The 16,264-nt window shown below is 45.8% G+C and overlaps 1 protein-coding gene across 13 annotated transcripts in view; it reads left to right on the forward strand.

Moving 5' to 3' along the window:
• Positions 1-10,217, forward strand: part of DUSP10 (dual specificity phosphatase 10) — a 260,585-nt gene extending 250,368 nt beyond the window's left edge. For all 13 annotated transcript variants that reach the window (XM_053972783.1, XM_053972775.1, XM_053972776.1 and 10 more), the window contains 2 exons: positions 4,584-4,961; positions 8,002-10,217. In XM_053972783.1, the coding sequence (XP_053828758.1) occupies positions 4,584-4,961; positions 8,002-8,267 (644 nt within the window). In that variant the 3' untranslated portion in view covers positions 8,268-10,217. The remainder of the gene's footprint in view (positions 1-4,583; positions 4,962-8,001) is intronic.
• Positions 10,218-16,264: the final 6,047 nt, after the last annotated feature.

Below are 16,264 nucleotides of genomic sequence, written 5' to 3' on the forward strand. Positions count from 1 at the left end.
CAAGAGCCTGTTTCCAGATAGGAAACATATTGCAAATGTGCCAAAGCATAATGTGAACCCAAATCCTAGTTTGCATATAGTCACACAGCCAGAGAGCAGCAATGGTGGCTGAAGGAGATGCCAAAGGAGAGACAGAGGGGGAGGACAGGTGTTACTGTACTCCTTGTACTTAAATTCTCAATTTCCTTGAACAACAAACAACAAAACCCCTAAGCTAAAAAGCTGCAATGGTATAAACAAGCAAACAAAAAAATCCCCTCAAACAAAACAAACTGCAAACTGTATTTGCCCTCTTTTGATGGCAAATGACAGATACTGTGTTAAGCATGACTTTTATGCCAGCACCATGCTTCTTGTCTTTTTTTTATTTGTTCAGAGCTGCTTTGGCTGCTGTTCAGCTGCTCACCTGGTCTTGCAGTGCTGGTGTGAGCCCCAGGCTCCTTGGTGGCTTTGGAGCTGGGAAATCTGTGTGCAGCTGCTGCTTGGGTGCTGCCTGGTGGGAGAATTTGAGGAGCATTAAGTGAGATGTTCATGGGCAGATGGCTGCAGAGAATTTGAACAAATTAGTGGGAATAGCTGGAGCACATATGGTACTGACTTACAACTTCCCCAGAAGTTTTGAGGTCTCAGACACTCCAAAGTCTGTTGTCACTTACTAACTGTTCTGGCAGGGCAGGATGTTGGAAATTGTTATGCAGTTACAACTGCAAGAATGGTTCTGCAACCTGAGTCTTGCATCAGCGGTGAGCAAAGAGCCCTTGGTGCTCTGTTGTATTCTGCTAAATACCACGCAAGGCCATCTGCCAGCAAGGGTTCTGCTTCATTGATTGATTTCCTCATGGAAGAAATACCTCAGGTTCCCCAGAGTGCTGAGTGTCCTTTTATGTCCATCTCTGTTTAGGTTTGGGTAGGTTCAGGCTTCTGAACACCTGCCCAGCAGCCATTCTGGAAGAGAGGAAAAGCACTTGGGATGTTGTCTCTGCCCATGCACAGGCTGCATCATACTTCCCCATGCTTTGGTCATTACAAGCTCTGTGGAGTGTTTAGAGCCAGGAGAGATGGGCTGCAGGCAGGACAGTCTGTTGAAGTGGACATCCATCAGTGACTCATCTGCCTGCTGGCATTTTGTTTTTTCACTCAGGCTACACTCCTGAGTCCAGGCTCCATGGCTGTGGTTCCAACAGCACTGCCATGCATTCCCATAGGCTTTCTTGGTGGATATATTATATTGCCTCTCACTTAGTTGATGAAGGCTTTTCCCATATTGCAAACAGCATCTGAAAGGCTGCTTTTAAAATACATCTTCTGTACTAGTGAGAGGCTTCTGCTAAGTTGTGCTTCTTGGCCACAGGTGCTGTTACTGCCCTCTGTAATGCTTCCTTCATTCCCCAGGTTTGGAAAGGCCTGGGCAGGGTTGACCACAAAACAGCTTTTGTTACAACCCCAGGTGGCGTCTCTGCATCCTTGCCTTTGGGCTTCCTTGTGGTCTGAAGTTGTAGTGAGTAGCAGTGATGTCTTGCACCTTAACTGAGTTTAATGAATCAGCTCTCAGATCAGGCTTGCAAGAGCTTTTTGTTGGCCTCTGGTGTGGGTACAGCCTCTTCTCTCCCACCTTTTCTACCCTTCCTAAATGAAGACTTGAACTGAAATAGCAGCTGCTTGCCAAGGAAATACAGATGCATTTGAGTACTTTGTACATTGTATTTAGCTTCATGTGGAAAATCTGTCTCTCTCTTTCTGACTGATCATTATTAACTTTACTTGGACTTGTTTTGGGAGGTAGTCTCAAACTTAATAGCCTGAGCATTATGCATGCTTGAGCTCCACTTAAATAACTCCAGTGCCTCATAAATCAGTTTGTGCAAGGATCATGTGTGTTGAGAATGGAACAGCACTCTGGAGGTGTCTGGGCCCTTTTTTGGGACCTGCATGACTCATATGGCAGCACAGATCCAAGCTAAGCTCCTGCTGTTGGATTAGGGTTCAGCTTCCTGCCATGACTGCATCTTGCTGCATCTTTTCCTGGGTACCAGTGTTCTTGTCCAGTCCTCCCTTGCTGACGTGTCTGAGCCAGTTCAGGTTAGTAATCCTCTTGCCAGTAATGTGTTCTTTCAGAAACATTTGCTCTGAGAGTTGCTTTAAATATTGCTTGAACGGACTTTTTAACTCTCCTCTCACATGAGGAGATGAACAAGGAGAGTGGGGGATGTGAACTGACATTAGGAATGGTGACACTGGCAAATGTTTGTAAAAAATTGTGAATGAAGGTATTATATGCCTGGCTACTCCACTTGTTGGGGCATCTTCCACATATTGTATTTGGGGTCCCTTCCCATGCTTTGCCCTGATATTCTGCTGTGTCTTACAAGGCAGCTGGTGAAGCAAGATGACGTCTGCCACACCATCAGTGTGTCTCCCTGAGTGATGAACCAGTGGGGTCCTACCTCCACCTGGGGCTGCTTATTCCCAGAAGTCAGCAGGCGAGGTAGAAAATGAGCGTTGGCTCTGGGGTCACTAAAACAACTTTTTCAGATGTTTTCGTGGGAATCCCAGCATGCTGTGGCTATTGTTTAAACAGCAATATTCAAGCTGAGTGGATTGCTGCTTGCCCATTCAGAAAGATGGAAATGTGGGTTAGGGTTTAGCCTTTAGCCTAGACTGTAGGCTGGGGCTGTTGGTTTAGATGAGACTTCAGACATCTTCAGCTTGGGGACTATGATCTTCTTTGTTTTCTTGAGTGGACTGAGAAGACTTCTCAGGCCCTGTTGAAGTGGTGTAGTTGAGCTCAGATTTTTGTCCTTGCTCTTCCTTCTGTCCTGATCCCCTGTTGTAACAACTTTGAGACTAGAGATCTTTAAGGCAAATCTGTTTGCTCTGTATCCTGTAAACAGCAGAAATAGCTGAAGACAAGCACATTTTTGAGGCAGGAGAAATATTCTGCATTTTGTAGGCATTTCAAGGATTTCAGGGAAATTACGTTACTAGCAGTGTGTGAAGGACATGAGTTTGGATGTGGAAAAGGGCACTTTCATTACAGGGGCTCAGATGGTTGTAACCTAGTCTGGGTGCCTCGTGCCCTTGGAATACAGCACAGGGCACTGAAGTGGGCCTGGGTAGTTCCCACCCCAGGCATGTCACAGACACTTGAATTGGACATTTGAATTGCAGCCATCAGCAGTAGGCATTGAAACTCTTTGCTGTGTCTGATCCGGAGCCCGAGTGGCAGCACCTTTTGTGTCACTTTGAAACCTTCACTGGATCACTGTGAAAGAGCATGGAAAAGACAAATAGCCTCTCTTTTATTTTACTTTCTTTTTAAATAGCATTACTGGGAGGGTGACATTCCACATTTATTTTGGCTAGTGTGGCTCTTTCTAGTAACTTCAGAGTCGCTCTCCCCACTCCTGGGTTTTTTTTGGCTTGCAGTTAACAAAGTGCAATTGAGCCTGAGCACTTGGCTCATGTTGATGCCGAGCATGACTTCAAGTATCCCAGTACAACAGCAACGTGCGTGAGGTGGGGGGGAACGCATCCCTGCATTTCTCCTCTTTCCGCCTTTTTCTTTCGGAGGAGCCACCTGTTAGCATTACATCAGCGGCTCCCAGGAACGCCGCCGCCGCCTACCAAAGGCCTCGAACAAAGTAGTAGTTCTTGTATTGTTTGCACTCAAAGAGCTGATGTCATGCCAGCTGATGTCATTGTGTGCTTTGTTGGATCGCCATGGAAACCGGGCAGGTGGGGAGCCTGCCGCTGATGTCAGTGCAGAATGAGGTGTAGAAAGAAGGTTTGCTTTGCTTGCTCCAGCTCTGCGAAGCTGCCCTCCTCAAAAAAAAAAAAAAAAAGATGTAAGGGGAGGGAAGTGGTTATTGAAAAAGCCAGCAATAGAGCAGGGAAGGCATGAGCTTCCTACACTGAAAAAATGACTTCTCCCTCCCCCCTCAGATCCATTTCCCAATTCATTTTAATGTCCTAAAAATAACCCTTGCTAGATATTTTCAGGTGGCCGGGGCAGCAAAAGGAGAGCTGTTTGCCACATGTTAAGCAAGCACCTGGGTCACTGTTAGGTTACAAGGAGTGGTTTTCTTTTGTTCAGGCACACAGACTGGTACATGCTGTTCCCTGGAGCGATGCCGGGGTGAGCTGCTCCCATCCTCCTCAGAGCTCTTGGGTGGGGGGATGCCTTGCAGGGCTGCTAAAAGGCAGGTAAAGCTAAGACTGTCCAGCTGACTTGCTGCTCTGGTCTAGTGTGCTGATAGCCCCTTGGCCCCTAGTTTTGGTGATGTTTTCTTTCTTGAAAAAACACCTTCCCTGTCACATGGAGCAGTAGGTGAGGCAGCCCCAGCGGGCTGGTGTTGCACAGAGGCGTGTTTGTCTATGAGCCTGCTCCTTGGCACCATCTGCCATGCAGAGGGAGGACAATGCCTGCTGCTGATTCATGCCACCCTTGCTGTTGACAACCCAGTGACACTGTTACAGTGGTGGTGGGGACAGTAGAGCCAGCTCCAGCCCTCATGGCCCCACTGTGTGCTCTGAAGAAATCTTGGGGTGTCTAACCAAAATATCTGCTTGGTCTCTCTTCCCAGGAGGACTCAGCGGTTTCAAGCAGAACCACGAAAACCTCTGCGACAACTCCCTCCAGCTGCAAGAGTGCCCCGAGGGGGGAGGAGGGGGCGGCGCCTCCGCTGTACCCCCTGTGCTACCTCAGTCCATCCCCACCACGCCAGACATTGAGAACGCTGAGCTCACCCCCATCCTGCCCTTCCTCTTCCTCGGAAATGAGCATGATGCTCAGGACTTGGAGAAAATGCAGAGGATGAACATCGGCTACGTCATCAATGTGACCACCCACCTGCCCCTGTACCATTACGAGAAAGGCATGTTCAACTACAAGCGTCTCCCAGCCACTGACAGCAACAAGCAGAATCTCAGGCAGTATTTTGAAGAGGCTTTTGAGTTCATTGGTAATTACCCTTGCCTGGAAATACTCCTGTTTGTTTTTTTATTGTTATTATTTTTACCCGTTATAACAATTTAGAATGAACTTTATGCTTTGCCAACAACTCTGAAGGCTGGTTAAGGACATATTTCCTTTAGTTTGGGTTGTCAGAAATGCTGAGCACCTCATATTTCTGTCCTTTCTCATCTCTGGCACATCCGGTTAAGTAGCCCAAGGTTACAATTTTTATCCAGTGATAGTAACACCTACCTCCAGGCTTCTAAATTCAGGAAACCCCACAAAATTGAGACTTTCGTCATCCTCTCTTTTTGATTCTTTTGCATTCCTAGATTCCACACAATGGCTTCCAGCCAGTTTTTCATAGAGACTATTCTTAATGGTGTCTCAGTCTTTGCTAACTTAATGAGAAAAATGACAAACTTTTCACACTTGGCTTGCTCCACCATTAGATTTGTAGCTTCAGAGTGTATGTGTGGTGGAATGGACAGTGATGAAAACTTGCATTAATAAGCCTCTAAACCCTGTAGGCTGTGTGAGAGAGTTCACCACAGACATGCAGCCTGTTGTGGAGATTGCTGAAGTAGTGACCCAGCAGTGTTGTTCTGGACCTTATTACGATCAACACAGCACAGCCCTCAGCCAAGTTTGGGGCCGTGCTTAGCCAGGCTAAAGCCAGATGGCCACTTTAAACAGGGCTGGTTTCATGCATGACTTCAGCATGTGGTACTGAAAGCTTTTGAAGACCTTTCCTTGCCCCTCTAGATGTCTTTGTGGACACTGCTTTTGTAGCATAGTAAAGGTGCTTCCCTAGGACAAGTATGTGTCCTGAGAGGTTTTCTGAAATATGCCAGAGGAACCACTGATATAAAATTCTATTTTCTTGTGCTGAGTCTGAGATAATTCCTTCACCAATACTTCAGGCTTGATGGAGGAGTACTAGACAGAGGAAGAAGCGTGCTTGAGTGTGCACCGCAGTGTAGGTCCTTGACTGACCCCGTACTGGAGTGGGTGCAGAGCCGTGTTCCTCCCTGCCCTCCTTTGTGCTGGCTCTGCACTCAGGTGCACTCAGGCTCAGCAAGGATTTGGCCCCAGCTGTGGGACCAGGTGCCAGGGCAGGAGGGCCAGGCTGAGCAGGTTGCTGTGAGCCCATCTGCCCCTGCTGCATGCCAGGCGGGGCTGGCAGCTCGGAAGCAGACGGCTCCTCAGCCTCACCTTGGCAGAGGGTCACGGTGTGGATCAATGCCTGTGCTCTGCAGCCACGCTGCTTTAGTGAAGTGAATAGAGAAATCACTGCTTATGCTGCAGTTCAGGTGAGTTTTACCACTCTAAGCCCTTGGGCTTGTCTTCTACAGTGTGAAGGACCAAAGGATCTCTAACTCAAATTTTCCCTTGTGTTCCTAAGCCAGTCCCAGCGGTACCAGTAGTGCTGTCAGCTCCCCAAGCTGCTGGTTACTGTGTGCCTGGGAAGATGAACACTTGTTTGGGTGAAGGGCAGGGAAAAGGAAACCTTGCTTTGATCCTCTGGGAAAACAGCTGTATCAAGAAATCCAGTAAAACCTTAAACTTTGAGTTAAACAAGATGAGGAGATGAAATAGGCTAAGCTTAGGTAAAGAGACTGTGAAGCTCCACTGAGGTCCTTCTGAGGTAGAAGGGAGAGATTTCTGCTCCCCTCATCCTCATGAATTGCAGGATTAGAGTTCTCAAAACCACTGAAAGATAGTGTTTGGCTTGTGACCTTACCAAGAGCAGAGAAAGCAGCTTTGCTCTGGAAAGGTTTAGTAAGCATTTCAAAATTCATTTTACTTCCTTTTTAATAATTACAGCTTGAGGGTCTGTCTTTGTTTTAATAAACAAATATTTCTCCATTGAGAGTTTTTCTTCTGTCTCAAATTAGCCAGCTGGGGAAGTAACTGGTCAAAGCTTTCCCTTCCTCGGGGTAAACTTTAAATTGTATTTGAGAAGATTTTGAAATGTTTAAACAGCAGATTGTTGGCCTATGTTTCTTTAAATATATCTTCAAAAAACCACAACCAACCCCAGGTTTAGCTAAGACTAAAGCCATAGGAAGTGAAATAATCAGAAACTCTCTGGGAATGTGTGTCAAAATGCGTTAGAGAGTTTCAGCTTTCTGAAATACTAACTGGCAAAAATGTCTAGAGGGAAGTTGGCTTCATTTATGCTTTCACAGTACAGGTTGAACATGTGGGGTGGGTTGAACTGTATTCTTGGTGGGGTTGGATTTGTGCCAAAACCTGCAAAGTAAATTCACGTTCCTCCTGCGGATTGAAACAAAAGAAGTAGTTTGAAGTGTTACTTCCTGAAAGTTCCATCTCCTGTTTTAAAAGCAAGCTGTGGCAGATGAGGATGGTATGGTAGTGACTCTCTTCTCTCATGTCCTGTTAGCATGTGGTTAGGAGGACTCTGTCCCCCCTAGATACTGCCCAGGGTGCCTCCCTCTATGTGATGAATCTTGGTGGAGTGGGAGTGTGTGTGTATCCAGCTCCTCCTTCTGCAGAGGCACTACAGCGGAGACCCCTGATGAAGCTCATTTCGAGAGTATCTTTGTAACGCTTAAGAGGACAGGGCTTTGAAACAGATGTATTGTTATGAATTGAATCTGAAACTACCTGGTCTCTAGAAGTGGTTCCCTGCTCTGAAAAACAGGGAGGTTGAGATGCTGACATAATGCAGTGGGGTTGCAACTGAGGTGGAAATGGAGCCTGAGATTCCTCATCATGGGCCTTGTCCTCCTCACTAAATGCTCCCTGGCAGTGAAGCAGCATCTCTCAATGCATGGTTCCACTAATAAGGAGTAGAGGGTGGATGTGAGGACTGTCAGTGTCAGACTGGACTGGAGGTTTCACATTCAGTAGCTCTTGAAACCTTGGGGGAATATGTGCTTGAGGGGAAGGGGAAGAGACACCACTGTGCTTGAAGTCAAATGAAGGGACTTTTCACGTTAAGTTACTCTTAACTGCACTGAGCTTGTTCTAATTTACCAACTGGCAAAAATCTTACTTTCTTCTGTCTGTCTGGTTTGCAGAGGAAGCTCATCAGTGTGGAAAAGGTCTCCTCATCCACTGCCAGGCTGGTGTCTCCAGATCTGCCACCATCGTTATCGCGTACTTAATGAAGCACACACGCATGACCATGACGGATGCCTATAAATTTGTCAAAGGCAAACGACCAATCATTTCCCCCAACCTTAACTTTATGGGGCAGTTACTGGAGTTTGAAGAAGACCTGAACAATGGAGTCACCCCGCGAATCCTCACACCAAAGCTGATCGGTGTCGAGACTGTCGTGTGACAGCCGAGCTGTGAGGGGGCAGAACCTGTTCTTCACCTGATTTGGGGCAGTGATGGGTGGGTTGTGGGGTTTTCTTTTTAGCTTTCAAAGGGGAGTTTTGTGGCAAACTTTTTGTGAATAAAAACCTTTTTTTGTAAGGAAAGGTTTTTAAAAGATCCAAGAACTTTGCTGGTTTTGGGATGCTGTTGTGATTTCCTTCTCAGACACCGGCAGAGCAGAGAGGCTTCAGTGCAAAAGGAGTACTTTTTAAACTAAAAACAAGAAGAAGAAATGTTGGGCTTTTTTTTCTTTTAGTTTTTGTTTTTCCCTCCTCTCTGGCTACTTGTAGAGTTTATGGCTAAGTAGTCTGTGCAGGTTCATAGACTGAAGAAACCTAAGTTGAAGACAAAATGCAAATAGCCAAAACAAAGCAGAAACAGAAGGGCCTTCGTTCTGCAAAGGCTTTGCTAAAGATAACCTAGCAAAATGCTCACCGATGCAAAGGAAATCAGAGCAGCTTAAAAGTCTGCAAGGCACTTTTCACACTCCTGACTCAAACTAAAGAAGAAAACAAAGTTTATTTGGCGTGTTTCATGTTCCAGTTCTATTTTTCTATTTTGGGGTGTTAGGTTTTAACAGTAAGGGACTTCGATCATTCTATGCCATATGCCTTCACTGGCTTCTTGTGCAATAATAATTTGGGGTTTGTTTTGAGTGTTCAAACCAATTAAGAGTTGGCTGCCCACTAATAATAAGATAATAATTTTTAAAGTCTAATAGTACAACAGCAGCCAGCTTGGTTCAGAAAGGATAAATGAGGCAATTATTTTGTTCCTTTATATGATTTTGATCCTGGTTACAGTGCCATAAACCTTGTTACATATGTATATCAGAATGTACAAAAATCTAGAACAAGCAAAGTTTATTTAAAAATATTTTTCGCACAAAATATTGGTGTGTTTCAGTTGTCTATGTAAAAGAAATTTGATTATAAAACAAAAAATCTTTTGGAAAGTGTGTGTCCTTTTATTTCTTTAGCCATTTTCCATTTTCTTTCTATGGGATGGGGTTTTTGTTTTGTTCCCTTTGGTTTGTTTTTTTGTGGCATTGTACCTCTCCCATTGACAACATTGATCTCTCTTGTTTGGCATCTCCCCTTCAGCGTTGCGTTCCTGTCCTCTGCTGGTGGAACATTTTTCTTTACTTTCTGCTGTACTCTTGCATCTCTCTGTAACCAGATTTTTCTGTCTGGTTCAACTGAATTAGCACTATTCAGTGAGGGCTTTTTGGAACAGACCTGTTATTTCTACAGCTCAGTAGCCATTTGGAAAAAAATAAGAAATAAACAATCTCCACTAATTCCTTTTCATATTCCTGTAGTTAACTTATCTTCTATGTTACAAAATTGTCCAGTTTTTAGACATGCGTTGGTCACGTGTGCTTTTCCCTAGCCTCTCTCTAGCCCCCTTGTTTAGCAGTTCCACAATTCCTGGGAATCATCCTCCTGGTATTTTTCCCTCCCTCTTGCCCCTCCTTTTCCAGCTGTGTCAGTGTTGTGTGGTGTGTATTGTAGGGCTGATGTTTCTGCTTGACAGTGTCCCTTGGGCAGCTGACTTTCACTTTCCTTGTTTGTATTCACTTTTTTTTTAACTATATGGTATGACCTGATCTGTTCTGGACTGTTTCCACCTCTAAAGTTTATTTGTATGAGCCTAAAATGAGTTAGAAAACATTTCTCGTATGATTCTGTTGTGCAAACTGATCTGTCCCAGGAAGGCTGATAGCAGTGAAGGCTTTTCCTAGATGAAAACCTACATGGACTGAACCAAGTGTGAAACAGGACCTGTTGGAAAACTTAATGTATAATCACATTAGACATGTATATTTTTGTGGACATTTTACTTAAAATGTTGTTACTATACAGATATTTTCTTGAAACTTATCCCTTTATTAAATTATTTTTCTACTGGAGTTGAATTTAATTTTTTTTTTTCTTTTCTATGATTATTATTGGTCCTTTTGTTTAAAACACCCTTGGCAGTGATTGTTGCTCAGGAAGCAAAACTTCTTGGACTGTAACTGCTCCTGGAGCTAAGGGAGAGAGTGGCTGGACAGAGAAGGTGCCATTTCCTGATTGGGAGCCTTTGTGCTTTGGGAAGGAAGGAGGTCCCTTAGCAAAGCTGCTCTGCTTCCCTCCCTCCCCCCTTTCCTCGTGTTTGGGCCCAAGCTCTTCCAGCTGTTCTCCATGAGCTGCAGGTGCCCCTTGTTAGGTAGGAGGGAGGAGGTTAGAAAACCTTTCTTACCAGAGAACCAAAAGCAGCAGCTGGGTTGAGGGCTGGCTGAAAAGTTGGTCCTTGCAGCCTGTTTGTGGTGATAAACACTGTGTTATTCACCAAAGGTATGCAAGCTGCATACCTGGGACCTAGTGTGAAGGGAAGGAGGACTCAATTCAAAGTTGATCTTCCATGTTACTACCTTTCTTGTTCCTGTTTGAACACCTCAAGAGGGAGGAAGGTTGTTGAGGAAGGCTTCACCAATGTGACTCACAGCATCTTCTCTCTGGTCCAGCCTCGGCATGCTGAGTGCATTAGGATGAAATTTGCAGCCATGTAAGTAGTGGTGTTTAATTCTTACTTGAGTCAATGAGTAGCTCTTGCAGCCTTGAGTGAGCTCCTGGCAGCAGAGGATTCCTTTGCCTCAGTCAGGCTCAGCAGTTTGGCTGCTGCTGCTCCATGCATGGGTGTGGAGCTGGAATTTCTGGTGCAGGAACCCTGCCAGCCTGTGCTTGTCACTGTGAAGAGCAATGCCTGATTTTATTTTCCAGTGTTATGGTCTTGAAAATGATGGGGCAGGGCAGTGCAATGCTGTTTGTTGATAATGGAGATGGGCTGATCAAACCCCTCCTTTGTGCAGACCATTCCTTGGAGGGGACCTCTGGAGGGTTATGTCCCACTGAAGGCAGTGCTTCACCAGGGAACAGGTTGGAGGGTAATGCTGATTTTGTTTTAAGGCAGAATTTACTGAAGGTAGTAAATGATCACGTAGCATCTTTATGTTAAGGGCAGGAGAAATTTGGTGAGGGTATGAGGAGTCCTGCCTGTGTGCACCCTTTTGCATACTTTTCTGCTACACAGTATGATGCACTGCAAATATGTGCCTATGTGTCAGTAGAAAGCCCCTGCCTGAGCACTACCCAGAAAAAAAATAAGAGATCTGCCCTCATTTCTGGAGAGAGCAAGGCTGAAGGGAGGGGGGCCAGATAGGGTTTAAACAGGTACTGTAAAGCTATTTATGACTTTAAGGACAGATTTGAGGCTTGATCACCCATCCCCTGCTCTTACAGCTGGCTGTGACACCCCCTCAGCCACTCCAAGATGAGGCATAGTTAAAAAACAAGGCAAAATCACTCAGTAGCCTTTTATTCACACATGGGTGTCAGTGAGACCAAGACCTGCTTTTCCCTGCTCGGCGTCAGCATTGTGCTCTTGTGTGAGGTGTGCTAAAATAGGCACGGTCCTGGAAAATTGATTCCTTCATAACTCATTTTCCATTTCTCCCCTGAGTTCTTGTTTCTGCGAATATCACCCAGGTCCTGTGAGTGGCTCCCCGAGATCCACCCTGCAAAGCAAGGCAGATAAGGTGGTGTGAGCAAGTGCTGTTTCTGGTTGGGAATTTAGTTTCTCTTTACAAATGGTGACCCAGCCATGTGTGAGACCTACTATAAAGCTCTATTAAAGCTAGATCTGTTCAATTCATCCATCTTGCAAGCTATCCTGACTTTAGGGTTGGACTTCCAGAGCCAAGAGGTTGTTTAACTTTCCATGCTAAGCAGCTCATACGTTTTATTCTTCTTGGCCACACTGGAGATAACTGAATCCCCCTTCTTGTCTTGGCAGATGATTTTCTGAAGCTTCCTATGGCTTTACCTTTCACAGATGTGCCAGCATCCTCTGGAAAAAGACAGATGAAAGGTCCCTACCCTCTTGACAAATACAGACTTGGAGTGTTTTGAGCTGAAGCAAACATGTGGGAAGTGCATTGGTGCCTTATAGTCGCAAGCTCTGCCAAGGACTCCTTGCAGGGAGGTGTGTTCAAAAGCATAGGCAGGAGCTGACAAGGCTGAGGAGCCACAAGGGGTGTGGGAAAAGGTGGGTGAGGGGAGTGTTTTGGCCTGCAGTCCTGCTTAGCCCTGGTGAAGCTGGCTCCTGGCATGTGTACTACCAGCAGCAGGAAGGTCTCTGGGAACTGAGGATGCTGATTAAGTATGGAGGACAAAAAAAGCCTCTGGGAACTGAAGGTGCTGATTCAGTAGGAAGGACAAAAATAAAGCCTGCTGTCTCTCTACTGAGCTAAGGAGGGAATCAAAGAGAGATAATTAGTAGTTGAGGGCTAGCTCATTAGCAGGTATCTGCTTTCCTGTGGCTTGTTTGTCTCCTGTTCTGTAGGTACCACAGAGGAGTTACTGATGAGCAGGTTTCAAATTATTTCGGCCAGCCTGAGAGCAGTAGCTGATAATCAGAGCCATTTGTTTTCCCAGTGAGTGTGCAGCTCCTGGAAACAAAGTTTGGGTCCTGTTGCACTCCCAAGAGTGATCCTAGGTGCTGCCAGCCCCTGTCATCCTCCCACTGCTGAGTGCAGTATTAATCTCTCTGCTCAGTCCAGTGCTCCTTTTGCTGAGGGGTTTCTTGCCTCTGCTGTCTCCACTCCTTCTGTTAGGCCCTTGTCCCCGTGGAGCATTAGCTGGAAGAGCAGGCTCCTTTCTTGTCTTGTTTTAGCTGTCTTCTGCATCTTTTCCAGTCTTGTCATTCCTCAGACTGGAGGAAAGCAATTTAAAGTCAGTCATTTTTAGGGCATATTGCAGCAGGATGAATGTTTGCAATGATCTTGATGGGCTTCTGGTGTGGTTATTATCAGGCAGCAACTCTTTGCAGGAGCCCAGAGCCCAAGATGTCCTGCAGCAATTCCAGCTTGCAACTGCCTCCTTACTAGAAACAAGGGGCACTGTTGGGATGGCAAAATTGTATATTTCAATCACCTGCTGAGCATTTCTAGTTGGTTCTGCCCAGGTGGAGAGGCCTCTCAGGTGAGCTGGAGTGAGGAGCAGTAACAGAACTTACCCAAGGAGCAGGCAGAAATCCTACTGCTGACTCAGTGACTGAGCTGCCGTGCTCTTTGCATCTTTGTAGAGTCAGTATCCTGTATCCTACAGTATGTAGAGATGCAATCCCTGGCCTTGGAAGCTGTTTGAGGTCCTGTTGAATTTGGCTGGATCCAGTCTGGCTTAAATCCTGCCCTGTGAGATGCCCATCTGTTAAGTGTCTTCCCGGGAGGTGACGGGAGTTTGTCACACTGAGCCAAGAGCCTATGACCTCCTTCTTCAGGGCTGGGTTCATTTCAGTGGCAAGGAAAAATAACCTAAAGGTTTATTCCTGAGGATAAGAACAGCTGTATCTAGGAGGGGAAGAGTTCAACACAATACAGAAACACTTGAAAAAACCTTCATGTGAACCAGAGAGTAAAATTAAAAATGTAGCAAACTATTTCTGTTAATCACTAAATGAGAGGTTAAATATAATTTGACTCATATGCCTTGTCTTCACACTTCTGTACCTTCATTTCTTTGATTTTCTATATATAAGAAGTGACATTGGAGAGCATGGATTTATCCTGAAGATTTATCTGTCATGAAGAGATGAAGGAGCTGTCTGGCACTTATAAGTTTTCATATCGAGTTGCGCTTCTGGCAGACACCAGTGGAGCATTTAAAGAAGATCACATTGTAGAGCAGCATAGTAAGTTGCTATAAGGATGGGCAGAGGTTTGTTTGTGATGCAGGGACTCTAGGTAGAAGGCTGCTGGGTTGTAGAATCTCTCTCTGGTCCAGGACACATGCAGGTAGAAAATGTCTAGTCAGAGACATTGGCAGCAGCTTCAATGAGAGCATGTTGGTTGTTAAAATCCATTGGAGTGATGGAAGAGGATGCTGGTGTGAAAAACTGAGATACTGGCAGGTGGCTAAGGAGCTGTTCATATTTTCAGAGATCTGAACAAGGTCTGGCTGTCCTGAACCAAGCTTTGCCCTGCTAGCATCCATTTGGAAGCTCTTTTAAAGGCATCCAGCATTGATGCAGTGTTGTGCATGTACCTCAATGCTTTGCTCTGCCTTGTAACCTTTTAATGCCTGGGACCGAACTTCTGCAGTTAGTGACAGCAGCTTGAAGGGACTCATTTCCAGTGTGAGGCAAAGCGGTGCTGAGAGGCACATTGATGGTTTATTTTCCTCCTCAGTTTTCAGCTGTGCCTCTTGACTGGTGAGGGCTGTGGTGACCATCAGGGCATGGCATGGAGTCCAGCTGTTGACCTGCTGGAATACATCCTGTTGGAGAAATTCCTCTGGGCTTGGCTCTTCTGGGCTGGAGTCTGTGACAGTACTTGGAAGGGAAACTTCAGTGCCCTGGTGAGCTGTGTCTTCCAGCTGACTTAGCTGAACTCTGATGTGTGTAGCAACAGTAACAATCTCAGAAAGTTTGAAGACTCCATTTCCTACTCTGAATTTTGAAGCATATTGACGATTTGATGCATGGTCACAAATACATAATCTTTGTCAGTGAATCTAGGCAGATAAAACGTTTACTGCTCCATAGGAGAGGTATGAAACATCGTATGTTGGACATAAGAAAGGATTTGGTTTATTTGGAAGTCCTCTCATCCTTGAAGTATCACCCACACTTGTAAATAACAACATGGAAGCAGGAGGCAAGACTTCATCCTTTAGACAGGTGTTGCCTCTCCCATTTTGCAGCTTGGGTGGATGAGAGGGATCTCCATGGTCAGAATGAGGAACAGAGCCCAGGAGCTAGAATTTCTCTTCCTTTACTAATGTCACAAAACCATTTCTTATGCTGATTAATGTGGTGATTAGCTACAGCTTCAGACACTGAGGGCCTTCTCCTTGCAGCTGGACCAAATTAGTCGCTCCTTGTGTCCGGCTGTCCTATGAGCATTGAAAATGCCAGAGGAGTTTTAGCTGCCACAAAGTGACACTGAAGGCTTGTTAGTGCCATTCACCAAACGCCTTTCTCTCTAATGCTGTATGAGCATTAGCAAGTGGTCCTCCACACCTTAGCTCCAGCAGCAGAGCAGTGTGTATATATGGCCGCTACCCTCCTATATTTAACAAAGCTGTGATTACATGCAGATATGGAAGGGGCTGATAAGCTGTTTGAGTGCTCAGCAGAGAAATGGTACCAAAATAGTTGTAGTGTTGTTTCTAATTGCAACGGATGAGCAGCCTGGCTCATTAATCCTCCCTATCAGCAGCACATAGCCTGTCTGCACCAGAATAGCCCTGATCTCAGCAAACCTGCATCCAGTCCTGGCCTTCTGTTTTCGACGTATTTGGAAAAGACCAGCTTCCAGCACAGCCCCGAAGGAACTTCCACTTGGCTGGGCTGACCATCCACAGCAGAGATGACCCAGGGCGTGAGGGGTTCTGCAGTGTTTCTGGAGGCTGCCAGGGTGCACACACATCTGTGCTGCAGTGCAGGCAGCAGATAATCACGGAATGGTCAAGGTTGGGAAAGTCCTCTAAGATTGATTGTAACCATTAACCACCACTGGCGAGGGGTGAACCATTGCCCCAGCATCTCCCATGGCTCAGAGGGTGGTGTGCAGGTTACCAAATATTGTGCAGGCAGGAGGTTTGCTTTGGGGACAGGCTAATAATGCCTGTTGAAAGGCATGAGTTTTTTCCTCATCTTTTTTTTGTCATTTTAATTGTGTATGTTTATTGGCTTTGAAGGCTGCAGAGCTAGCAGCATCCTAGAGCACACTGCTGAGGTGGGATGTGTCAGCTGAGTGCTGGCAGCTGGCTGGGACCACTCAGGCAGTGCCAGCCCATCTCAAGGTGGGCACCTGCAGAGCTGAGCCCTTCTCCACTCGCCACCTTGCCAAGAGCATCTTGCAAGCCATCCAGTCCAGGGCATGTTCAACCTAATTGTCCTCCCAGCTGAATTCCT

This window comes from Vidua macroura, chromosome 3 (assembly GCF_024509145.1).
Source record: "Vidua macroura isolate BioBank_ID:100142 chromosome 3, ASM2450914v1, whole genome shotgun sequence".
Lineage (NCBI taxonomy): Eukaryota > Metazoa > Chordata > Aves > Passeriformes > Viduidae > Vidua > Vidua macroura.